The sequence below is a fragment of the Sparus aurata genome, chromosome 3 (genome assembly GCF_900880675.1).
Source record: "Sparus aurata chromosome 3, fSpaAur1.1, whole genome shotgun sequence".
NCBI lineage: Eukaryota > Metazoa > Chordata > Actinopteri > Spariformes > Sparidae > Sparus > Sparus aurata.
Genome location: NC_044189.1, coordinates 13,523,475 through 13,547,104, shown reverse-complemented (window position 1 = coordinate 13,547,104; position 23,630 = coordinate 13,523,475). Strand labels below are relative to the sequence as shown.

General features: G+C 40.5%; 1 protein-coding gene across 9 annotated transcripts in view; it reads right to left on the bottom strand.

The window, feature by feature from the left end:
- The window catches only part of csmd3b (CUB and Sushi multiple domains 3b), a 376,450-nt gene that overhangs the window by 137,428 nt on the left and 215,392 nt on the right, over window positions 1-23,630 (bottom strand). For all 9 annotated transcript variants that reach the window (XM_030411810.1, XM_030411811.1, XM_030411812.1 and 6 more), the window contains one exon: window positions 15,111-15,223. In XM_030411810.1, the coding sequence (XP_030267670.1) occupies window positions 15,111-15,223 (113 nt within the window). The remainder of the gene's footprint in view (window positions 1-15,110; window positions 15,224-23,630) is intronic.

Here is a 23,630-nt window from a genome sequence, read left to right as displayed (position 1 = left end):
TATTTTAAAATATAACTCACAAGAAACTATGAATAGAGTGAATATATTTTTCCATTACGCTGCATTGCAGACCTGGCATTTTTTTTTTCACTTGTGGGCAAAAAAACCATCATATGCCAAGGGTAAAAAAAAACAATCAAAAAGGGGTGAGAAACAATGTATACTTTCACTGTGCCACTGGCTTCAGATTAAACTCGTGCTTGAAAATGTCCCAGTTGTTTTGAATTAAGAACTTTGATGATCAACAGACTCCTGTTATTTTCAACAACGAGGGGAAGCTCTAATTTCGATCAAAAGACAATCAGGTTTGAAATGTATTTCCCTCCTGTTAGGCAGCCAAATCGGGGAAACTGAGCCAAAAATAGTTAAAAGTCAAATTTGTTATTGCCTGTGCAAATTCATTCACAGTATAAAGCCCCTGTTAATATGCATCATAAAACCTGTCCTGTGTGAATATGCATCAAAGTTAAATATGCCCATGTTAATATTCTAGCCTGCAAGCAGCAGCTCTACAGCAAACAACAGATGGAAGTGCATCGGCATTTAAGTAAACCATAATTATGAACTAAAATATATTTACTTCTACATTATCTGTGATTCACTAGGAACAGTATAACTGCGAAGTGAACTAATGTTCAATAATGTAAGAGAACATACACTTCGGCAAAACCAAGTTTGATGATACAGCTGCATTCCTCGACGAGAGCATCTCCTTGAGCTTGACACAGACTTGATACTGTACTTTTCAACTTAAAACTCAAATCTATTCTCTTTCAAAATGTATAACCAAAAGCCGGAGCTACTCTGTTACCCAAGTAAGGCTCCAGCTCAGTGACTCACTTGCTTTAGTCAGACTTGCTTGTTCACCTCAATTCTATCTGGATTTCACATTTCCTAAAACCTGTAGTGAAGCACTCTCTAAGGAGGTGATTTGAGCAGACAGGCATCACACACTTTGATTGAACCCACCAGCTTTTGGGCTCGATGCCACTCACTGGTGTTTTAATGTACCCACGTGGGAAGGCAAATATCTACTGCTGTTACTGCTGTCCGTGGTAACACATGTTCTAGACTGAGAACTAAAATGCAATGGGAGGATTCAGAAAACCTGCTCACGACATAAACAACATATCTGTCTTATTCTAAGATTCAGCTATGCTTTACTTTGGCTCACCCTATTCAGCACTGATACATTATAAGTGTCACTAGTAAACACAGTTGTTGTGGATGTGTGATATCCAAGTTTGAATATAGTCAAATAAAATGAATATTTTATACTTGTTGAATAATACTGTACATCACTAAAAACATGTTCCTGTATGTACTTTCCCATTTACTGATTGTCTATATACTACTTATACTGTCAATTTTATTGTGGGTCTAAACTAAGCTGTTACCACTAGTTTATCTGGATACATCCAAGCTAAAGCTCGGTTTGGATTAGTTAAAATCTGAAAAATGGAAGTCAAAGAGATGGAAAAGATACGATGCAGTTGGGACTAATAGCCGGTAACATGTATGAGAGGTAAATTTTGAATAATTTTAAAGCAATACTTGCCAGATGAATGATAATGTTCTGTAAAAACTGGCGCATGGATACAATGCATGTGCCTGCTGTGTCGCCAACTTGAGAAAAGTTTATCAATAACTTACCGTTATATGTTGTACAGAGTTACAAAAAGAATACCAGAAGGATATGGTTTCATGCAGGAGAATCCAGCACTCTATAAAAGAGTATGTCTTTTGAAGACAAATTCTATTTAACCTTTTGTAAGGGTCATCATCAATTATCCTAGCGATCATCAAGGAGGACATTAGTAAAAACAAAACAAACTTCAGAGCTCCCACAGGCTCCAAAGACCGTTTGTCAGAATGTCTCTGTTCAAATATGTGTTTAATAAGTTATACAAACAACCAAGACTAAGTTACTCGAGCAGACCCTCTAAAAGGTGTTTCCTAAATGCCTGTTGTCTAATGTTCATTTCATGTCCCTGTAAATTCAGATGGATTTTGACTGGCTGTCAGTGTTTCCCTTGTTCATCAATTGCTTTGAAAGTGTTCCCAACGTTATTGTGCGTCACTCTCTTTGTTGTGGACTCGACCATCCACTGCAGTAAGGACGCTTTAAAGGTGAAAGTGGAGTTATCTCTGTTGGCGGGAGCAGCCCTCAACTGCTTCTTTGTGTTTACAGTGATGACGACAGGCTAAGCTTACTGGATTTCTGGTTATACAGCTTTACATTCAACAAACTATTAATTCAGGTGACGTAAAATGTATTGTAGATCTCCAGGGCTAATACGAATGAGCTCTTGATGTAGTGAATATTAATGCCTGGGGTAGGCTACAGGACTCAATAAATACCTCTGCCTACATTGTGTTAATCACAGTTTTAATATATTCAATTAGTGAGTGTACTAAGTGGGTGAGGACGCTTGTCAGCACTGTAGACATCCTCCGCATTTGATGAGCTATTTTGTAACCATAGACCAGCAATCACACAACCTCACCAGATTGTGTCTATGCAAACTAGCCGCATTAATTCAACCAAGTACATTCCCTGCTACACTTACTGTAATGATCCCACTGCTAACGACCCTTCTGATGTACTGTGGCAACAGCAGAAAAAAAGGTGGGAGTCAACAATAAAAGCCAGTGCTAGCGAAATGCGGGCTCCAAAATGATATAAAAGATGATAAAGGGGTAGTTCATAGATTTATGAGCTCATATGAAGCCCTTGAGGCCAACAGCAACTCTGTACTCAGTTTGAGTAATGGTTTGTGTGCCAAGGTTGACAAGGAAAAGGACTTGGGGATATATTTACACAAAACCTTAATGGTGTATTCCACATGTGCTAAATGCTCTCTTATTCCTTGGCTGTAATCATCCACAGACATTTAATGATGTGCAGGCTTGGTCATGTGCAGGTTTGAGACTATATGAGCGTCATATCAAAGGTACCATGCAGTCGACAGTATCCAATATGTCAACCTCCCCGAGGGGCGTACTGTCTCACTGCTCAGGTTGAATAATGGCTCCGTACCAGTGGTTGACTGGTGTTTCTTTTGTACTGACTGACTTATTTTGTTGCCATAGCATTGGCTGACTGATAATGCCGTCAGTTGTTCATTAAGAGCCAATCACAGCCCTGCAGACACAGAAACTCATGAATACGTAATGAAGAGAGATGATGGAGGGATGTGATTGGTGGATTCTGCCGCAGGGAGGGAAACAGATTGTTCATACCTGACACACGCATAGACAACAGACAAACAGGCAGGCACACACACACACACACACACACACACCCAGCAGCACTCACTCATTACATATAGAAATAAGCACTCATATTGATAGATTCATCAAGTTAAAATAGACACTCACACACACACACACACACACACACACACACACACACTAAAGAGCAGAAGACACACTGGCAGCGATGAAAGATGTGTGCAAAAAGTCCTACTTCTGTATACCAACAGGAACATGGACAGACACACACAAGCAGTAAACACACACATTCAGTGCCAGGTGTTCAGGGTGTAGGGTTGGGCATTAGAACAGAGTGCAGAGAAGAGTGTGGAGAGAAAACTAATTCAGCATTTGTTAAACCCCACCCATGCATGAGATTTTATTGAACCTGTTGTACTTGGACAGAGTCAGTGAAGAAAGAATGGAACAGCTATAAAGAATTAGTTAACAATGGTAAATTATAGAGGGAAGGAGCACTGTGTCTTTATCTCATCTTTCAATGATAACACAGTATGTAAACTGCAATGTAATTATTGCAGCACACAGTGCCTGAGCATGGAAAAAGAATCACAGAAGCAAAAACTCCATGCATACACTATATTCATGAGGGGAAGGTGTGTAAACTCAATAATCGAGGTTCATGTTTGTCATCCATGGCCAACAGCACGTCTCATATTAGCCACAAGGGGGCAGACAGGATAACACTAAGAGGCTGAGTGAATGACTACAGGATCTTTGCAGATCTTTTTAGTGTTAAGATTTCATTTTGCATTCAAGGGTTAGGCTGCGACAAAGTGCTGCATTGTTCCTATTTTCTGTGAATGGTTCATTATAAAAACAGTCACAGGTGAGGGTCAGGGTCAAGCTCCCACTGACATGCAGCCATCAGAAGATAGGTGTGACATTCTCATTATGCTGATGCTGGAGGAAAAAAAAAAATGCTCTCTAAACGTTTAAAATTTTGGATGCTGAAAGAGCCTATTGATTTAGAGGTGCTACTGAATTCAAACAGGATGACCACTGAAGGTCAGCGAGAGCAGTCAGCCAAACCACACCCTCCATTCTGCCACAGGGACGGTTTCATCATGTTTCCTCTTCCAGGATTTGTTACATTACCATTTAAACAAACCTAATTCAGTTTGAACACCTCTGATAGATCTTGTCTGCAGGCTCAAAGCAAGTCTCCAGTGTTTTACCATAACAATACAGCCTGATTAATTAATGATGATTAATAATGTAACAAAATGGAATACAAGAAAAAAATATATATTTAATCAAGTCATCTTTACCCAGCGGAGCCTTTTTACATTCTGTACAGTACCATCCTCCTTTTTGTTGCTTGATGCTTGAACTGAAGGAGCAACCAACAGCCGTCACTGTCTCTGGACTGCTTTGTTAGCTTTGTTAGGTTATATCAGAATAACCAGTTATGAGCGTAACTTTTGTACAATCGGTCTACAAAATCATCAAAAAATAGTTTTGAAAGAAGTGTTTCAAGGAAAAGCGGTTTAAGAAATGTCTGGATTTTTTTAATCAGCTTTTTCACCAATATGATGAAAGACCATGAAAACTGAACAGGGTCGCATTTCTCTCTGAAGGATGAACCTAGCAACTCACCAATAGCTACTTGTTGATCCGACAGGGAATGGGTTTGATGTGCAAAAGGTTTTTTTTTTTCCCCAAGGATCATTTCAAATCTGAAAGCTTTCGGTTTTGTTCAGTGTACATCAAAAACAGTGAAATTGTTATGGAAGGGTTGTGTGGAATCCTGCTATTTGTTTGGCTGATTAGAATCTGCCACCGCAGAACCCTGAAGATGAACCTGCTAGCAAGGAGTGATGGTCCTGGATTTATGTTTGATTTTCAGGTGTGAAAAATACAAAATACGCTGTGAAATGCAGGGAAAGTTCCCCAGAGGACTGGCTCTACTTTCAGGGGGTGCTAAATCAGGAGAGGTCCCAGCATGCCAGACAAATCAACATCAGTTAAGTATGGAAAGGTGTTTAAATGTTCTGTAATCACCATAAGTTGATATAACATTTTGAGTTAAAACATTACAGATTTGAACAGTTCATATCCAAGAGGTCTTCTTGAACCTGTAGATGAGGCCACCAGTCACCTACAGTTCCGGGATACAGGACCTTTAATTGTAAGTAACCTTAAAGGTATCATAATAACGCTCAACTTACTTTGGTTTTATTTGGTAATTTATCCAAATGAAATAACCGCTGAGGTTTGAGAGGGAATATTGCAGCAGCAGTGCAGCAAAAAAGATCCTCAGATGACCCTGTATTTTTTCACTGTGAATCACATCCTCTTAGCCATCTTTAAGTCTTACCCTCCTCCCTGTTTGGTCTGAATACTGATCATACTTCTTTCTTTAAGTGTTTTTGACACAGGGGCTCTAGTGAGGTCAAAGTTCATTCTGTGCTTTTCAATCTACGTGCTTTCAGGTAAACTGTGACATTCTGACTTTGCAGCATGGCCAGGATCTCTCCCCCCATACTTTTTCTTTTCCCTTTGCCTCCACGTTCTGTAATGTTAATGTTAATTAATAAGAGCCAGACATTATTTCTCAGTGTTCAGACTAAAATTCGTACAGTAAATGGAACCACTGGCAACCATTCAATTGACTAGATGGCTGGCTGACTGACCCTCTAACTGGCTGAATGCCAGAACAAATGGCTGACTGACTGGCTGACTGACTAGACACTCTAAGCTTTTGCCTGACACTGTTAACTGAGCTACTTACAGTAAGTGCAACAGTAGTAAAATTCAGATTGACAAGTGGATTGACTGGATGACTTTGTGAATGACAATTACACTGTAAGAATGAAGCCGGTTTCCTGTGTGTCTGATGGTGTGCACTGCAATTTGTTCGAATTGCCAGCAGCTGAAAAATTGCATGGCTGTCGGGCTAACAGAACGGGATTTTTGTTGGATTGGAATTGTGTAAAAATGAAAATAGTGTGATGGAAATGCTGTATGAGGGAGTTACACATGGAGAGAAACAATCAGTAAGCGCACTGCGGACAGAGATAACATACTATTACATTAGATTCATTGGCTGTAGGCATTGCTGTCATTGATATGTACATACAGTATGAGGAAGTATAATTTCCACATGATTGTATTGTTCTGTACTGTACTGTACTAAGTTCTTAAAAAGTATTGTTATGTCTGGTATGATCAGCTGATTGTTGTTACCTCCACTTATCTAAGGACTTGACCTTACTCAAATATAGCTAAAAACTACCAGCCCACCCACAGGTCACTGCGTTTTCAATATAAACGTGCTGTGTACATAACTGCTACAGTTAGTAAGCGGTTGTGTCAAAGCTGTTATCTGTCCGACTCTTCCACCAGTGTTGCTTTGTGACTCTGGTTTCCGAATTTCAGGAATATGTTGGCATCAACACCGCGACTGCACTCTTAGCTTTCGACTGTCACCTACCTGACCGAATGGAAGCTTCTACGCCCTGTCCGAAGCCTACAACAGCAATTGAGTGTCCTTGAGGAGAAACCCACCCGCTATACTCTCCACAGCCACTAACAAGCAAGTTAGTGCATGATTGACACACCATGTAGCCAATTACATTCTAAAAACTGAACATCTTAGAAAAACATGTGTAAGTATTCATTTATGTGATATTAGTTTCAAATTTAAACTCTGACAAGGTGTGTTCATACAGCTAACAAGGCCCAATTATAGGTGCAGGCTTATCAATGCGTAATTCTTGATGGGTCTGAAGAAAAACCTTCAATTTCAGTGTGCTAAAACTGCTATAACACATTCCGTGTAGTGCTTACTGTGATTCTGACTGGTGGGGAAGAAAGTTCAGAGTGTTACCTTTCAGAAGAGACCAAAACTATACCTGTGCTCCAAGTAGTTCAAGAGCAGCTTTCAACTTTCTTTGGATATGCCTGTGAAAGGCATTCTAGGATAATTTCACATACATTTTCAGGAAATATTAAGGGGCTTAAGAAATCCACACTATTTGACATTATTTGATACGCATTATGTATCTGACTGTTCCAAAGTCACTCTTATTTTCACGAGACGGGAAAGTCTAAGATCAAATTCATCTCATTCTCATAAAACTGTGTTTAGTGGCTTAGTGGTTAGCTTAAATACTTACTTTTCAGTTTCTCTTTAAATGCTATTGCCAGTGTCAGTGCTTGTCATGAAATAAATTGTATATGTGATCCTTCACCGTGTAAGTAACACTAGGCTACGACTGTAGATGGTAAGCTAATTAGAGGAGCATGCTAATGTTTGCAGTTTATATAAGAGCAATCCGTAGTCTGCATCATTTTCATGTGTGTTTTTGGTTTCCTGAGAGCAATTTAAAAAATGTTGGATCCTCAAACCCAATATGGAGCACTGCTCTTGATAGAGCTTGATGCACACCACTTCAGCATGTGGAGATATCCTGAGCTTGACAGTCCTGCTGTGCATAGTGCCGCTTGCTAAGCTTTGGTGGGATAATCACTATCTGGGGGAGGGGTTTAGCAAACTGTCAATTTATTGCAATCACATCTCATTTTCGACACATTTTAACCTTATTTTTATTCAGTTTTTCTTTTTTTACTTACTGATATACTGTATTTCTAGCTGGAGGAGCAGTGACCTAAATGTAGCTTATGGTGTCTTGTAGCTGACTGTGACCACCAGGTTGACTAAAAGCATATGTGACTCACTGACTAGTTAGATATCTATGGCTGGTCCTTGGTGCGCAGGTGGTCGAGTGGTTAGAGCGCATGCCACATACACAGCTGACCCTGGTTCGATTCCAGCCGGAGGTCCTTTGCTGCATGTCACATCCCCCTCTCTCTCCCATATTTCCTATCTGTCTACTGCTTAATAAAGGTGTCTATGCCAGAAAAAGTTTTGAAAAAAAAAAAAAGATATCTATGGCTGGTCCTCCAGTTCTTGTTATAACTAATTGCATAGCACTTTTCTAGCTTTCAGGGAGAGCTGTTCATGTTCTTTTTTTTGTGTTTTTTGTTTAACAGGCAAGATGACCAAGTACACATTCCCATTTGCAGCTGCAGCCTAGACGTCTGTTTGCTGGAGGGTGAGACCATACTGTATTACACCAAGGCACATCTGGAAGCTGGCACCAAAGCCACCACACATAGTAATGTAACAGCCGGGTTCAGTGCTTTCCTTAAGGGAAATTTGAGCATCAGTCACTCTTTTGCCACAACATGGACGCCCCCGTCTGTACACAGATTCAAAACCTGCAATCTTACTTTCCAAACAAGACGCTGTCACTCCAGCTACGACCAGTACATTATAAATATTTGATTGAACAAATTTACATCTACCATATCTAATACAATCAGAACTGTTGCTCTAGTCTAAATGCCTTCAGGTCTGAAATGGTAATTACAGTAATGACCGTTTTAGCAAAGAACCAAGGGGGAAGACAATTATCCTTCTAATTTGTCCAACACATTAGGTTCCGCCCGACGACTTCACTGGGAATTGTTTGCCGGCTTTTCTGTCAACAAATGATCATCCTGGCTGAGGGACATTTAAACTAGTTTCCCTGTTATGTCCTTCTACTGTCATCGCCGTCTCTGTCACTTTGCCACCCCATCATCCAACCTCCACTACTGCCAAAGACCCTCTAACCCTACCAAGGGGATATGTCAGAATTGCTGCTATTTGTAGGGTTCATCTCATTTAAATGGATGTAACTGACAGGGTCATCTCTGAAGACAGAGCATCTACATTTTGTTTACGTTTGGTAGCTTTCCTGGTGAAAATACAGTTGAAACACATCCAATGTCTTTATGGTAAATATATTGTCTGAGGATTGACTGACAGTATATGACAGTTTTTAAAATCATGCCTTTTTAAAGTAGCAGCAATATTAACATTAGTCTGAAAAAAACATTTAACAACTATTATATACTTGTCACTGATGGCTAGAAACTAGTTTTCTGTAATTTATATACAGAAATGCATACAGCTAATTCAGTCTATGTGAACAATTAGATGACACGTGGCCTATTTCTAGGAAATCCTCCAGTGGCATTTTGGCCCACAGTCCACAGCACAGACCTGCAGGATACAAGCTAATGTTTTCTTGGCCCACAGTCCACAGCGCAGACCTAAAGGACACAAGCTGAATGTATTAGTAAGCCAGGGTCCCAGGGTGAGACACATAGCCCGGGTGCACTCCCCAAAAGACATGTTGTGACTACAAGGATTAAATGAACTTACATCAGTTCCCGGAGTGAGACAGTACATCAACTCTCATTTCGTCTCGGGTAGCAAAAGTACCGTGATAGGGACCCTATAGCGTGTTTCTAAACACACTCAGAAATTACTAATAAACTTTCTGTGTTAGGATGAACTGAATCTTTAAATGCGTACCGGTCCTGAGGTGAAAAGCATTTACTGTTGCTCGGAGACGTTGACATAGCTGAATAATTCCTGATCTTTAATTAAACATGATAATGGACATCTAATGGTTGTGCCTGTGTGTAGCTGCAAATGAGACAGCAAAAGAGGGGAGGGATAATGTATGACCTCTTGGCAAAATAGTCCAGAAATGTGCGGATGTACCACACTAATTTCTTATCAAACAGTGAAATAAAAAGTAATTATCTAGGTTGACTCTACTTTCCCTTTTATGTAATTTAACATACAATACAAATACTCATTTATAATGCTAGTAACTTATATATATTTAATTATTTCTATAAATATCAAAAGGGCCTGCCTGAGATCTTGGGAATAAAGTGTAAATTATTTAAATACTGTAGGAGTGACTTCACCCGTTAACAGGAACACTATGCCCTCGAGAGAGATATTCAAACTGAAATGGTTAACTCCTATAATTTATGTGCATCAAGATACAGCCGGTGGCACGTTTAAAGAAACCTTGCTGTTGTGAATCATTCTGAGGCATCAATTAAGCATTCAAATGGACAATTAACTCTGTAAATGTTGTTTGGCCATGCAGAGGAGCTGCAGGCTTTAAACAACTGAACACACAAACACACCAACAGGCGTTCCCGTGTCCAAGAACACACACTTTCTCTTCCTCGAAACTAGTCTACAACAGCCATTCATGACAGCAGGATATTAGAAGCTCTGAATGTTTATTCTTAAATATTAAGCCAAACCCCACTGCCAAATGACTTATCCCCTTAAACCCACCCCCATCTCTCTCTGGATATCCATCTCTCTCTTTTTGCCTTTTTCTCTGTTGGTTTCTGTCCCTCTTTCTCTTTTAATTTCTTCTCTGGATCTCCTCAATGTTTAACCACCTCCCATCTCTCAATCTCTCTGTTGTTCCTTTGTGTTGCTCTGTTTTTTTTTCTTCTCCATCTCTGCCCCTGATTCTCTCTTGGATATAAATCGTTAGGAGATTATTATCAATTCAGAACTTCATAATTCGGGCAGCAGCAGAAGGAGGAGGATTTTATGAGCTGATTGGCTGACCTATAACAAACACACACACACACACAAACACATACACAGTCTGTCCTGCTAGTTGGCAGCACCTAGAGCCAAACGTCTCCCTCTGAGGTCTCATGGCGGTGTCTTATAAACTAAACTAACCTTGCCAAAGAATATTTGTTCATTTAGTCTCTCAGAGACAAATTTGGAATTGTTTTCATACTGCTTTTTCCGCTAAACTAAACTAACCCTGCCCGAGGGCTCTGCCATTATAATTTATTTTCCTGGAGACAAGTAGACTGTAGTGGACCAGAACAACATATGGCTTGCGGGGGAGAATTATAGTCAAAGTAAAAAAATAAAGAAAATAGCGGAGTATCATTAAGTGGAATTGTTTATGATAAAGTGGCGTGGATGAACATCCTAAGAATGCTAATTAAAAAGAAAGTAAATCTGAAGGGGGTAGAACATAATAAATGCAGAGGAGGAGAGCACAATAGAAGTGTACTTGAAACAACCAAATACAATGCCAAATAATATAATCTGCTAGGGTTAAAAATTCCAGAAATAATTTCATCTGGAAACAGACAACATTTTGACTTTAATTTATCGAACTGGAGCACGAAGTTTGCTCCCTCACTGATATAAGTTTCCCCTCACCGCCAGAACTTATAACCTGGTATTCTTTAAACTAGATCAGTAGGTGAAAAAACTGCCTAGTCATTAATACAACTCGGTGTTTAACTCTGCCTTTTCATAGCACTGAGATAGGGATTTCTAGGTCACATTGGGATTCTTATGGTCGTTTTTTTTTTTTTTGCTTTGGACAGTAGCCAGGCCATTAGCGTTTGCCATCTTGCTAACGCTTTTGCAGCAGTGGGGCCAACAGTAACACCACAGGGAAAATTTACACTGTAAAATCTGACAAAGTGGCTTTGTCAAGGAAATCAAGGAAAGCGATTACCTCAAAATCACCAAGTACAGTAGATTCACCATTTTTATTTTTAAAAACTTTTTAGCTCTTACAACTTGAATGTAATTGTCTACTTTACTCTGTAATTCAGAGGTGATCGGTTGCCTAACTTTTTTAAAGTGAAGTCAACCTTTTAAATTCATAGTATAAAAGGGGGGAATTTGAGTTGAGTTGCCTGTTTCTGCTTGGATAAAGAATGACGCACCTGCAAATAATATGTCTTTAAGTTCCCTTAGTTCTTCCAGTAGGTTGCAAGTAGATCCACAAGATACAAACAGGAGATGCATTTATGATCTTGCAATGGCGGTGCACTGTAATTTTAAAAGCTGACTTAACTTTCTCAGATTGCACAGTGTAGTGGCAATATTGTAGGCAGAATATTGATCCATCCCTGGTACAGAGTGACACTGCTGAAATACATTAACTTCTAATCATGTCATGTTCGCCTATGCGCTAGCCTATAATAGTCCCCCCAGGAATCCGCGATTCCGCGATCGCGGAAATTACCACAGATTTCTCGGCCATCCGCGGATTCAAAGACCTTCCGCGGAATATCAAATTTTGCATGTAGTTTTCATCCCAGCCGCGGTTAGCGACCGGCGACCACCAGGTAGCGATCTCAATGAAAGCACTTAGCCATGGAGCAATTTATCCGACCCAGCCCCCCGACAGCAAGTAACTTCAAGCTTGCAAATATTACAGCGGCTGAAAGAGCTAAACAGTATAAAGAACTACACGAGGATGGGGACAAGCTATTTTGCACACCATGCAACAAAGTCGTGGATCACAGAAGAAATTCAACAATAAGAGACCACTTGGCTTCCGCTAATCATCTGAAGCGAAAGATTGAAACACTGAAAGAATTGCTCTCCGCAGAATCAAAATTGCTCTCCGTGGAATTTAAACTTTTTCTCTGCAGATTCCTGGGGGGGACTACTATAAACTACAGTCAGGTGATGTGTTTTGGCCCGTTCCTTTTAATATATAGCTTTTTAGAAAATATGTGTCAACATTTTCAGCCACCCAACGCTCCCTTCTGCTAATATGTCAGAGCCGACAGGGTAATGGAGATGACTGACAGCTGACAGGAGGTAGCCAATCAATCACAAGCTTGTTAAGAACTCCACTAATTAATCAACTAACCTATCACACCGACACTCCTCATTAACATGTTGATTAACCTTTTAAACTAATTAAGATCAATTAAGATCAATTATACCAATTAAAAAGCAAATCTCAGAGAGAGTGGTCAGGTTCTCTGTCAATCAATCAAGGAAAGAGGCTGAAGGAGAGATGTGGAGAGGGGGTGGTTACAGAAACGACGAGAAGACAGGGGAGGAAAGGAAGATGAGAGGAGAAAGGGTAAAGTAGAGAGATGAGAGAGGAAGGGTATGTTGAAGAAAGAGGAACGGGGGAAGGATGGATGAAGTTTAATAATGACATATTCTCTCTAAAGTGCACTATATGCTGCATGTGCACATAAAGAATACTTCATTGGTTATCTTAATGAAATGTATAATTGGTTATTTTTCTTGTTTTTCCTTGACTACATAGCTCACAGTGTCTCCGAAGAAAACCACACAGTCATCTGGTCATCCTTTAAAATGTCAAACACAAGCAGTGTTGGCTGTGAGGTGTCATCTGGGGTCACATACAATCTAATAACCTTGTCATACCCACAGATGAGAAATTATGCGGGGGTTAATATAGAATCACCACTGAATTAATTTCAGTTTAATTTGCTTAATATGCTTAATTGATCTCAGTCCTGCAAGAAGCACACCAAGCCCGATACAGTAAAAATGCACGGGGTCAAAAAGTAACCTCGGTTCAGATCGAAATACTTAACTTCAGTAATATCAATAAGTGCTTAACTGATGAGTAAAAAAGCTGGAATAATGATGTAAAACAGAAATTCAACAGCTACAAGGATGTACAAACTATCTTCCATTAGACTTTCGGTGAAAAAAGATATTTTTACATTGGTTCCCATAAATCTGCTCAAGGCAATGACATCAATTTGTACCTCAAAAGCCAAATTGTCATGATAACTTTTAATGCAGGGAACTTGTCTGTGTGAAAAAGACGAACATCAATTAAAAAATTTTCAGAAAGGCTATTCACTGATGCCAGGGAATGCTGGCAATAAAATTAGCCAATGAAGATAATTACTGTCTAAAAGGAATCACAGTTTTTGTTGTGTATGTATGAAAAACATACTGTTGTGTGTGGGCAAACAGACGGCAGAAGAAAAGATTGAATTTCTCTTAAATATGACGGATTAAAATATATTTTGTGTGTTTTCAAAGCATGACTTGTAAACGCTTACATCTCCAATACTGAAACTCTACAAACAGGGCCCAGTTTTCAGGACAGCACATGGCACTACTCTCGGTTCCCAAGAGGTGGATTTTTGGATGGGTGCACCATACTTTTCCTCGCCTGCCGGACTGATCTGTATTTTGGCGACTTGCTGTGCACTTGAATGTGCAGAAGTGAGAGGCGAGGCACAGCGGGGACTGTTTCTGTAATAATCAAGTGGCACAGTGCAATTTTGGTGTCAAGCATGACTATGATTTACGCTTGTGCTGCCCGCCTACTCAGACCAGGTCAATGGCGCGTGGAGGTAGGTATGCTTCACTGTTTTCTATGACTTTATTTACACTAGTTTAACTTGATAGGAAATGACGCATAATTTTGGTTCAAGAGGATTTAGAGGAGACAATTGGTTGACAATTAAACACCTCCTAATGAGGCTTTCCAATCACACACAAAAAAACACTGCCCTTGTGTACCTTGTGAAGTTAAATGGACTTAATGTACCATAAACTAGTAAAATAAGGACAAATAATGCCTACAAGTACATATGAGACAAAAAGAAAACTTCAGATTAGGAAAAAAAAGAAAAGAAAAACAAGTTAAGCATAAAACATTCACCCTGTCTGTCCCAGTCTGTCTGTGTAGTTGTTGCACACATGCAGCTCTCATTATCGCCGTACCGAGACATGGATGTTGCCAAATGAATCTCTTAATGTTTTCCACCAGTTTGGGTTTGTGTCAAAGAAATCTTACTCTATGCCTATGAGCGGTTACCCGAGAGAAAATGAAAAAGTAAAAAGAGAGCGAAGTGAGGGATGGAGAGAGTGAGAGAAAGCGTAGTAAAGAAGAGACGGCAAGATCGGAGTCAACAAGCGTAATTAAAGGCAGTTAGAGGCAAGATGATGGGGGAAAACTGTCAGTTGAAGAGGAAAAGAAAAAGAGCAGCATGGAGAAACGGAATAACAAAAAGGCAAAAAAGAAGGAAAAAGGCAAAGTAGCTAAAACGGAACTTCGAAAGGTCCCGTCATTAACGCACACAAAGACATCTGTAGACACTGCATGAAGAGTATAATAAACACTCTTTATGCATACATGTGTGTGAGTGCGTACATTAAGACGCCCATGTCTGTAATCACATCTTACCTTGATAATGTGCGCTGAAACCACGATAACGGTGGTTGCCATCAGTCACAAAATGCAGCCGTAGCCAGTTCTTGTTGCTAACGATGGGAGAGGGAACATTACTGCCTGACAACCTAAAACAAAGACGGAAAGAACATTTGTGAGAAACAGCAAAAAACACTCAAGCGAACAAGCGCGCACACACACACACACACACACACACACACACACACACACACACACACACACACAGAAAACCTGGGCCCATGCTCTTTTACTTTCACCCAATAATTCAATTGCCTCTTGAGGTTCAGGACGAATTAACCAGTGTTGCAGAAATGTCCTCGCTCTGGAGGTGATCGACTTACATCGGCCAATGAATAAAGACGGACACACACATACACACACGTATTTATGAATACATAAAAAAAAGTGGAGCAGGGGAAAATAACAAAACCGTGTAGCTGTTCTGTAACAGAACACAGCCGAAGTGTGTAAAACCAGGTAGCCAGGCTGTAAAAGTGTCACTGCAACAGACACTAAAAATGAGCCTCAGGGTAAGTTTAATTTACTTCAGATGTCTTTCACCTTCTCTGTCTTGCCTGTGAACCCCTTAGTGTGTGTGTGTGTGTGTGTGTGTGTGTGTGTGCGTGTAGCTGTCAAGCATGAATTGAGAACACAGTCAAGTGTGTCTCAGACTGAATTACATACAGTGAGTGTCAGGACCTCACCACCCAATACAACCAGTTTCTGCGGCTTAACTGGAGAGACTGGACATGCCCTAACCATCAGTGTTTCCTACAGAACAGCTGTGCCCCTGTGGAGGCGATGGGTGGGGGCGTCTGTATTAAATGACCTTTGTTTCTCTCCACCGGCAACATTGTCTGCTTTCTTTGTCAGCAGTGAGTTTCCCAAAAAACACACCTCAGGTTTACGATTTTTCCAGTGATTCCGTTGTCTTAACAGCAGGTATGCCGTGTGGAGGAAGCTTCTTGTCAGTTTAACATAGTCGATCAAATCAACTGAGCAACATCACAATAGTGCATTTACAGAAGGGACATATTAACAGAGAGTGTCTGCAAAGCATGTGATTGACAGTAGACAGGAGAAGAAGAGGGAGGGCAGACTGCCACCTCGCTAATCGATTGCGGGTGGTGTCGCTCACTCAGACGGATAAAAACATTTTTTAAATGAAATGCCAAAATGTGTTTGAAAAACCAACCATACTTAATGAAGTAGAAATGGCATTTCTTATTTATCGTTCTGTTTGCCAAGAAACACATAATTGACCGCGAGTTAGGGGGTCTGACCCAGTAACTCCGATCACACTCTCAGTCATCATGCCAAGATGTAGATAAAAACTGCTGTTGCATTGGACCACATTGGACCACATGGTTGTATTTATTCCCAATATTGTGTCCCGTACTCTTCATCTCTTCCACTCCAAATAAATGGGATAAAGAAGTACGACAAGGTTTCAAACTACTGTTCTGTCAGACTGCAGGATTCCACTTTTAACGATATTACCTTTTTTTGCATTGAAGCCAACTTATGAACTGAGGCTTTGATGGTGCACATCATTAGTAGATAGGACCCAATTTGCAAGTCTTTCATCAAGTGGGCAGGATAAGATCCCTTAATTGGCTGAGAAGCTGAACAAGGCTCTCGCGGTTGGCAAAGTGAAGAGTGTTAGGTCACCGTTGGCAGCCTGAGAGGAGGTGACTGCCTCCCAGTTGACACTTAGAGAATAAAACACCCTTGTTCCTGCATAACTTCAAATATCTGCGGCTCAAATACAATCTCTGCTGGCAATAATCCCCCTCTATACATCAGTCCTTTGATGTATGGTGCTTTTCATCTTGTAGCGTGAGCCAACAGGTACTGTTCCCCTCTCATTACATTTTCAGAGTGTAGAAATCACCTTGGCTGTTACGTTTGAGACACAGGTATATACGCTCACGTTAACAGTGAAGAGTATGAAGTGCTGCCCTCTCATGTTCGCCTGTCTCCTTCTATAAACCCCTGCTGTTAACCTTCGCAGTCCATTAATATCAACACGCACACATGCACACAAAAATGCACGCTCGCGCACACACTCGTGGAGAGTGGCAGTACGGTGCATGCACTGCTATCCAACACCCGTGCCCTCTAATAACCGCGATTGAAAGTGGAGCACAGGAATGCTGAGAAGGTGTTTTAGAAGGTGTGTATTTGTGAGTGATTATGTGTGTGTGTGTGTGTGTGTGTGTGTGTGAGAGACAGAGAGAGAGTCACCTTGTGCCCTAGATCAGTAGGATTCTCTGATGTCTGCTATTAGTCACACACACACAAGCACACACAAAGTGGTTTCACAAGCCCCGATAGACACAAACCGCCTGATTTACATAGTAAATACGGCGCCAACTAAGCAATACAATAACACAACCATGGCTGTAGGAGAACATCGTACATGAAAAGAAATGTCCTTAGTAGGCACCTACATCACGAGATTTTATACATGCCCTCTGGGGAAAGGTAACACTGTAACAGCGGTATATATCTTTTTAAATATGTCAAGGCACTTCTTTGCTTTTATTACAGACACTATCGCAGTGGGGAGATGACTGGAAACAAGGGGGAGAATGCGACAAATATTTGCAGTCAGACACAAACGAGGAACGTTCCACCAGTCACTGTAGATCAAATTCAGAGGGACGGCGGAAATTGTTCGCGAATTGAATACACTATGGCAAATCAGTGCAGAATTTGTCCTTTAACTGGGAGAGCAATTGGACAGTAAATGGAAGCGATGGGGAGAGGTTCAGATAATAGAAATGCTGAAAAATAATCACTGACATCTCAGTCCTCGGGTTCAGAAATGAGAAACGAAATTTTAGATGTCAATACGTGTAAGTGGGTAATCTATTCATCAGCATAGATCTGGACAGAGACGATCAACTTGTTTCTGGGCTCTGAAAAAAAAAAAATAACTACCTGAATATCTGGACTTTTTATCCAAAAAATAAAAACAAAAACTAGAAAAAAAATCCAGAATGTCATAATGCAACATTGCTTGGATGAAGACATGAAAACATCTATTGAACAGCCTGGACAAGTTCTAACTGTGCTAGGAGATATTATTGACTAACTACTTAGTTACTAACTTATTAGACCAGCATTATGACGGCGCTTGTCATATTACATTCAAATTTCATGTGAATGAGCTAACTTTCATGTCAGGAGGCATGACAGTTAGGTGAAACAACTGCCAAGCTAGCAGTATGCAAAATGTGTTGATAGTTTTAAACCACTGAATATCAGGAGAATTTCCAACTGTGCTTGTGTCTTTCCCTAACTGTTTTTTGTTCATAAATCTATCCAGACAACAAGCACAGCTTTGTCAGAACATAACGGAGATAACTGACCATAAAGAAAGGGAAAGTTTCTGCATATCTACTATAATCTTTCAACATGTCCATGGTTTGCAGAAATGTACATTATTCTTGCAATTAGTTTGCACCCTACTTATTCACAACTCCCAAGTATACAATCATGTGAAGTATGCATTGTTGGAAAAGAAAAGGGAATAAATGTAATATAATGTTACTCTAAATAGCTGTTATACAATGTGATGTTTTTGTTACCGTACTTAAGTGTGGTAAATTACGAGAGTTCTTCTCTGCAGTGCAGACTGTAAAAGATTATGACGCATACTTAATAATGATTATAGCAACAGGCAGAGAAACAAAATGAGTACCATTCTCAAGGGACCCACAAGTACCTGAAATAGGTTAACCTTCTTCAGAAGAACAATTCGAGGCGCTGGCCTCAGTGTGGAGCAAACCTGAGAGACAGGTTGTGTTAACAATGGGCACAGCGTACTAGTCCTTCGGAGAATGTTCACTGTGTCCTGAGCAAACAGGTGGCACTTCAGCAAGATCCTGCTCCTTCTCACCCTGTATAAAAGTGTAATCTCTCTATACCTTATATATCATAACTATGTATGTCTAACATGACATGATAATCTGGTCCTATTATAATGTGAGGCAGGCCACCTTTCTCCTCCATATTCTCCCTCCCTCTCCCCCTACTCTCCTCTGTGTATGTTAGTATATTGGCTCTTTCTCTCTCACGCACATATTATTCATGTTTACAGCTCTTAATTCACTTCCTGCTATGACATCATTACCCAGAGTGCATCATTAAGGGTAGAGCGTGTGCATATTCAATCTGTTCCAATATTAAAATACGAATTAAATCATAAATCTACACAGAGCCTGTGTGCATGTGACGTTAAAATATTAAACTGCATGCTCAGGAAGCACTTAACAACTGTGAGCTGCAGGATGAAGGTATAATTAGAAAAACCTCTCTTGCAGCAGTAGCTGGAAGGTTAGCGAAAGAAGCTGGCGACTAAAAAAGGTCACCAATCTGGATCCCCGCAGCAGCTGGAACACCTCCTACTGGTGCTCTTTGTCTCAACAAAAACTGTTGAGATGTCGCACAGTGGCTGCGTAGGTCCCTGGCATGAATGTAAAAGAAGAACGCTGCAACGACTTACATGGACAATTAAAGTTTAAGATGGCGCTTACAGCAGAACGCCTTATACTTCCAAAAAACATCAGCCTCTGAACTGCTGAGAAGCTAGTTGATTTTCCCCGTGTGGACAATTTGTAATGCATTATTAAATCATTCATCTATGCTGATGGCTTCTCTATGTGACTAGTAAGTTTTCTCCCAAGATATCTGCTATAAAAGCACTTCAGCGCTGCCGGGAGCTATTATAGATCATCCTCGTATCGGCTTGGAGGATTTTTTTTATTTTTAATTCATTGGCCTGGGAGGGTGTCAGTCTGTGACTTGACAGTGACATAGTCAGAAAATAAATGGTTAAAGCCAGGCTCGCCTCTAAGGACTTCTAACACTTTAAAACTTCTTCACCGGAAATGCAGTAAAATGTGTGTAGATGTTGGAAAATCTCCAAAGCTTGTGAGATCGTTTTTATTTGCATGAATTAACAGACAACATACCATTCAAGAAGTTTAGGGTCTCTAACTGTCACCCAGGTGCACTTAACTGCTGTGGCAGTTTCCTGCAACCCCTGGAAATGTTACAGATATAATATGAAGTAATTCTTACTAAGACATTTCTAAAACATTTTGGTTGATCTGTCAATCCAAAACGTTCTAACAATATTCAAAGACAAAGACATCCACAAGGTTACTCATGGTAATGGTGTGTTCCATTTAGTTGCCTGTCGCTACCTCTGAGAAAGGGAAGTTGCCGAACGAGTCTCAACTTAACACATAATATTTCAACAATACATGACATATTACACTCAGATTAAACGTAGATGAGCTGACTTTCATATCAAGAGGTGTTATTGCAACTGGGAACTCTGGGTCCAGCTGGGTAATGGTACACTGGATCGTTCAGTAGTGCTCTTTGAGTCAACAAAACTATATGCTGTTAACAAGATGTGGGGATTGTTTGCAGCTGTCGTTTGTCATCTTAACTGTATATTAAGATACAATGATACAAATTTAACATATCAGTGGTTTGCAGAAGAGTACAGTGTCAATATTTATTCTGCATTTTTGATGCATTGATTTTGATCAGATTAAGTCCAAAACACAATGACCAAGAAAATACTGAGTGAGATGTTCCTTTGTCCCCATCTTGAAAGTAAATTGGTGTTCTTCTCTGGAGAATCAGAGGAAATGACTTACTCTTGTGATATTTCCCTCTTGCACAACTCTGATGAATAAAGTACAGTAGTTCCCAGTGCGGTACAGTTCCTTTTGGATAAAATGTTTTATAATGCTCTGAACCTCATAGCAGTCCTTCAGTAATCAACAGCTGTTCCCTAAAACTTCCTGGACGTCACATCACAACGTCCATTCTCTGAAAATCAGATCTTACCAAGTGAATATACTGAAAAACGTATGGACGATCTAGGTTCAACTGCTGTAAAAGAAGTTAAAGTGGAAAATAAATACAGAGATGGAGACTGAGTGTGTTACCATTTATGTGTGTGTGTGTATGTATGTGTGTGTGACTATGTGTGCGTGCAGAAGACAGAGAATATCAAGTGGAGACTTGCCAGAGGGAGCAAGAGAACATAATTGATTAAATACACAAGACCAAAAGAGCATCTCTCCCTCTCTCCATCTCTCTGTCTACCATCCTCCCATCCATCCTCTGAGCCTCTCCTCCTCCACGGAAATACAAACCTGCTATTCCACCGGCGGTATCGGAATTAGAGAGAGGGGAGGGGGAGGAAATAAAGAAGCAATGGGTGGAGGGAGGGTGGAAGGAGGCAAAGATCGATGGAGGTACCGGCAGACATGGAGGGAGGCAGGGAGTGGGGTGAGGAAGACATAGAGAGTCTGACGGAGGTACATCGGTTCGTTTGTTAACTTGTTAATTATTCATTTTAGCATTTAAGCAGAATGTAATCACAGAAATACAAAAGCCGGTATTACAAGCGAAAAGATTTGAGTAATTTATGAATAAAACATAAACAACATCTAAATCAAAAAGGTCATTTTCTGCACATTCCAGGAAACATTAGATCACAATCAAACGAAGGGCTGCTCACCTCTCGGAGCTTCGTTTTGGAAAGTGTAGCAGTTCACTAATTTAATGTGATTGTGTTTACAGAATACAAGAATAATAGAAAAATCAGTAGAGGAAGGCGTTTTCATCATTAGTATATAGTATATATAGGGACATTCAGATTTATAACTGTTGAGTCTCTGCATTACACAGATAGTTATTCAACATGTATTCAAATCTGTGTTAATCTTAATTTTTAAAATGAACATCGCGCTGCACTTAAGAAGAGAGAACTGAGACCATAAACTCATTAGAACACTGCTGACTGAGCGAGCAGCAGGATCAGTTCTTCACAAGCTTTACATACCATCAGACTTGTTTTTCAAAACCAGTGGAACAATCCGCTTACTCTTATGTAGAGCGGAGTGAACCAGTTTAGACAAGTTACCTGATGTTTTTTTCTTCTGTTACATAAGAAACTCCCACAATTAATTTTTTTCTTAGCGCCGTTGACTGCATTCCTTTAATCGTAACATTTTTCTTTATCGACTCTGCAAGACGTCAGTCAGTCATCAAGGACCTACTGTTGGATTGTGCATCATGGATATGTGTTATTTAAACTTTAATTGGATAGTGTGGGTGCTTTTTCACTATACGTCTCTCCTCACTTCCCTCACTTCAGTTTTCAGCTCCTCCCTGTGAAGATGCGCAAAAGAGACGCAGGCGAGGGGGGGCGCCAGGAGACACCTGTGTTTCCTGTGATGTCTGACTTGAGAGAATGGTGAAGTGTTTCTACCTGCTGTGTAATGGATGGCGTTTCCACACGCACACACACGCAGAATCCTTTCGGTGGTAATATGAGCTACTCGAGCCAACAACAACTTTTTCTGTGTGCACGAGCGTCCGTGTGTCTGCTTGTGTGTGGCTTTTCACAAGACAGTGGGGGAATGCTACTTAATCAGCCAATCTGTCTTAATAGCCTCCTCTAATTAAGACAGGAGGGAACTGCCACACACATACACACCTGCAAACACATGCGAGCATCCAGAGAGAGTGAGAGAGAGAGAGAGAGAGAGAGAGAGAGAGAGAGAGAGAGAGAGAGAGAGAAAATACTCAATCACATACAGCAGAGAATGGAGCACACACACACACTGCAGGAGTGTTGGGCTGAATGTAGTCTAGGTGGAGCCATCATCAATCAGTATACAGAGACGGAGAAGTCCTCCCTGTGTGTGTGTGTGTGTGTGTGTGCTGTTTAGATACATTGTGTATGTATGTGTCTGAGCATGTTGTTTATATGTGTGCGTATGTGTTCGAGCTTGCGGGAGCGTGCCTGCTGTGTCACTCTCCATCAATCTCAAGTGGGCAGAGAGTAATCAGTGTTCACAACAGGACTCTGCTCCGGCTCTCCCTGCCCTCCCTCTATCTCATCTAAATTTTCTCTCCTCCTCCTCCTTTGCTCAAATCCTCATAGAGCTGCAAGGTGGTTTTAAAAACTGACTTGTTGACACGGACAGCTGAGAGCTGAAGCCAAACATAAGTGGGTGGCTGTGGACCATATTGGGGAAAGAAAAAAACTCTGACGTTCATCATTTATGAATTGAGCGAGTACTGTAGGCATTACCGATGAGACCATTAAAATGACAAAGTCGCTCGCACACTTCTGTGGCTGGCTTTCATAGCCTGCGTCAGACCTAGGGATGTCACTTTTGGTTAATTTTGCTTTCGATATTAAAGGGTAACTGAATGGTTAATTCTTTAGAAGAAAAAAAAAAAAACTAAACACAAAACCACATGAAATACAAGAGGCACTTTCCTTTTAACCTGGCGTTCAATCGAATAGATGAGCCCCCAGCGTGGCTCTGATTGAGGAGCACTTGTCTCGGATAACTGGACTTATTTTCTGCAATTGGCTTTTGTCGCTTTGCCAGCCTGGAGAAAGGACACACACTGGACTCCATCTCCCAGTCAGCACTGAAGTTAACTTTCCTTTGTGAAAGCCGT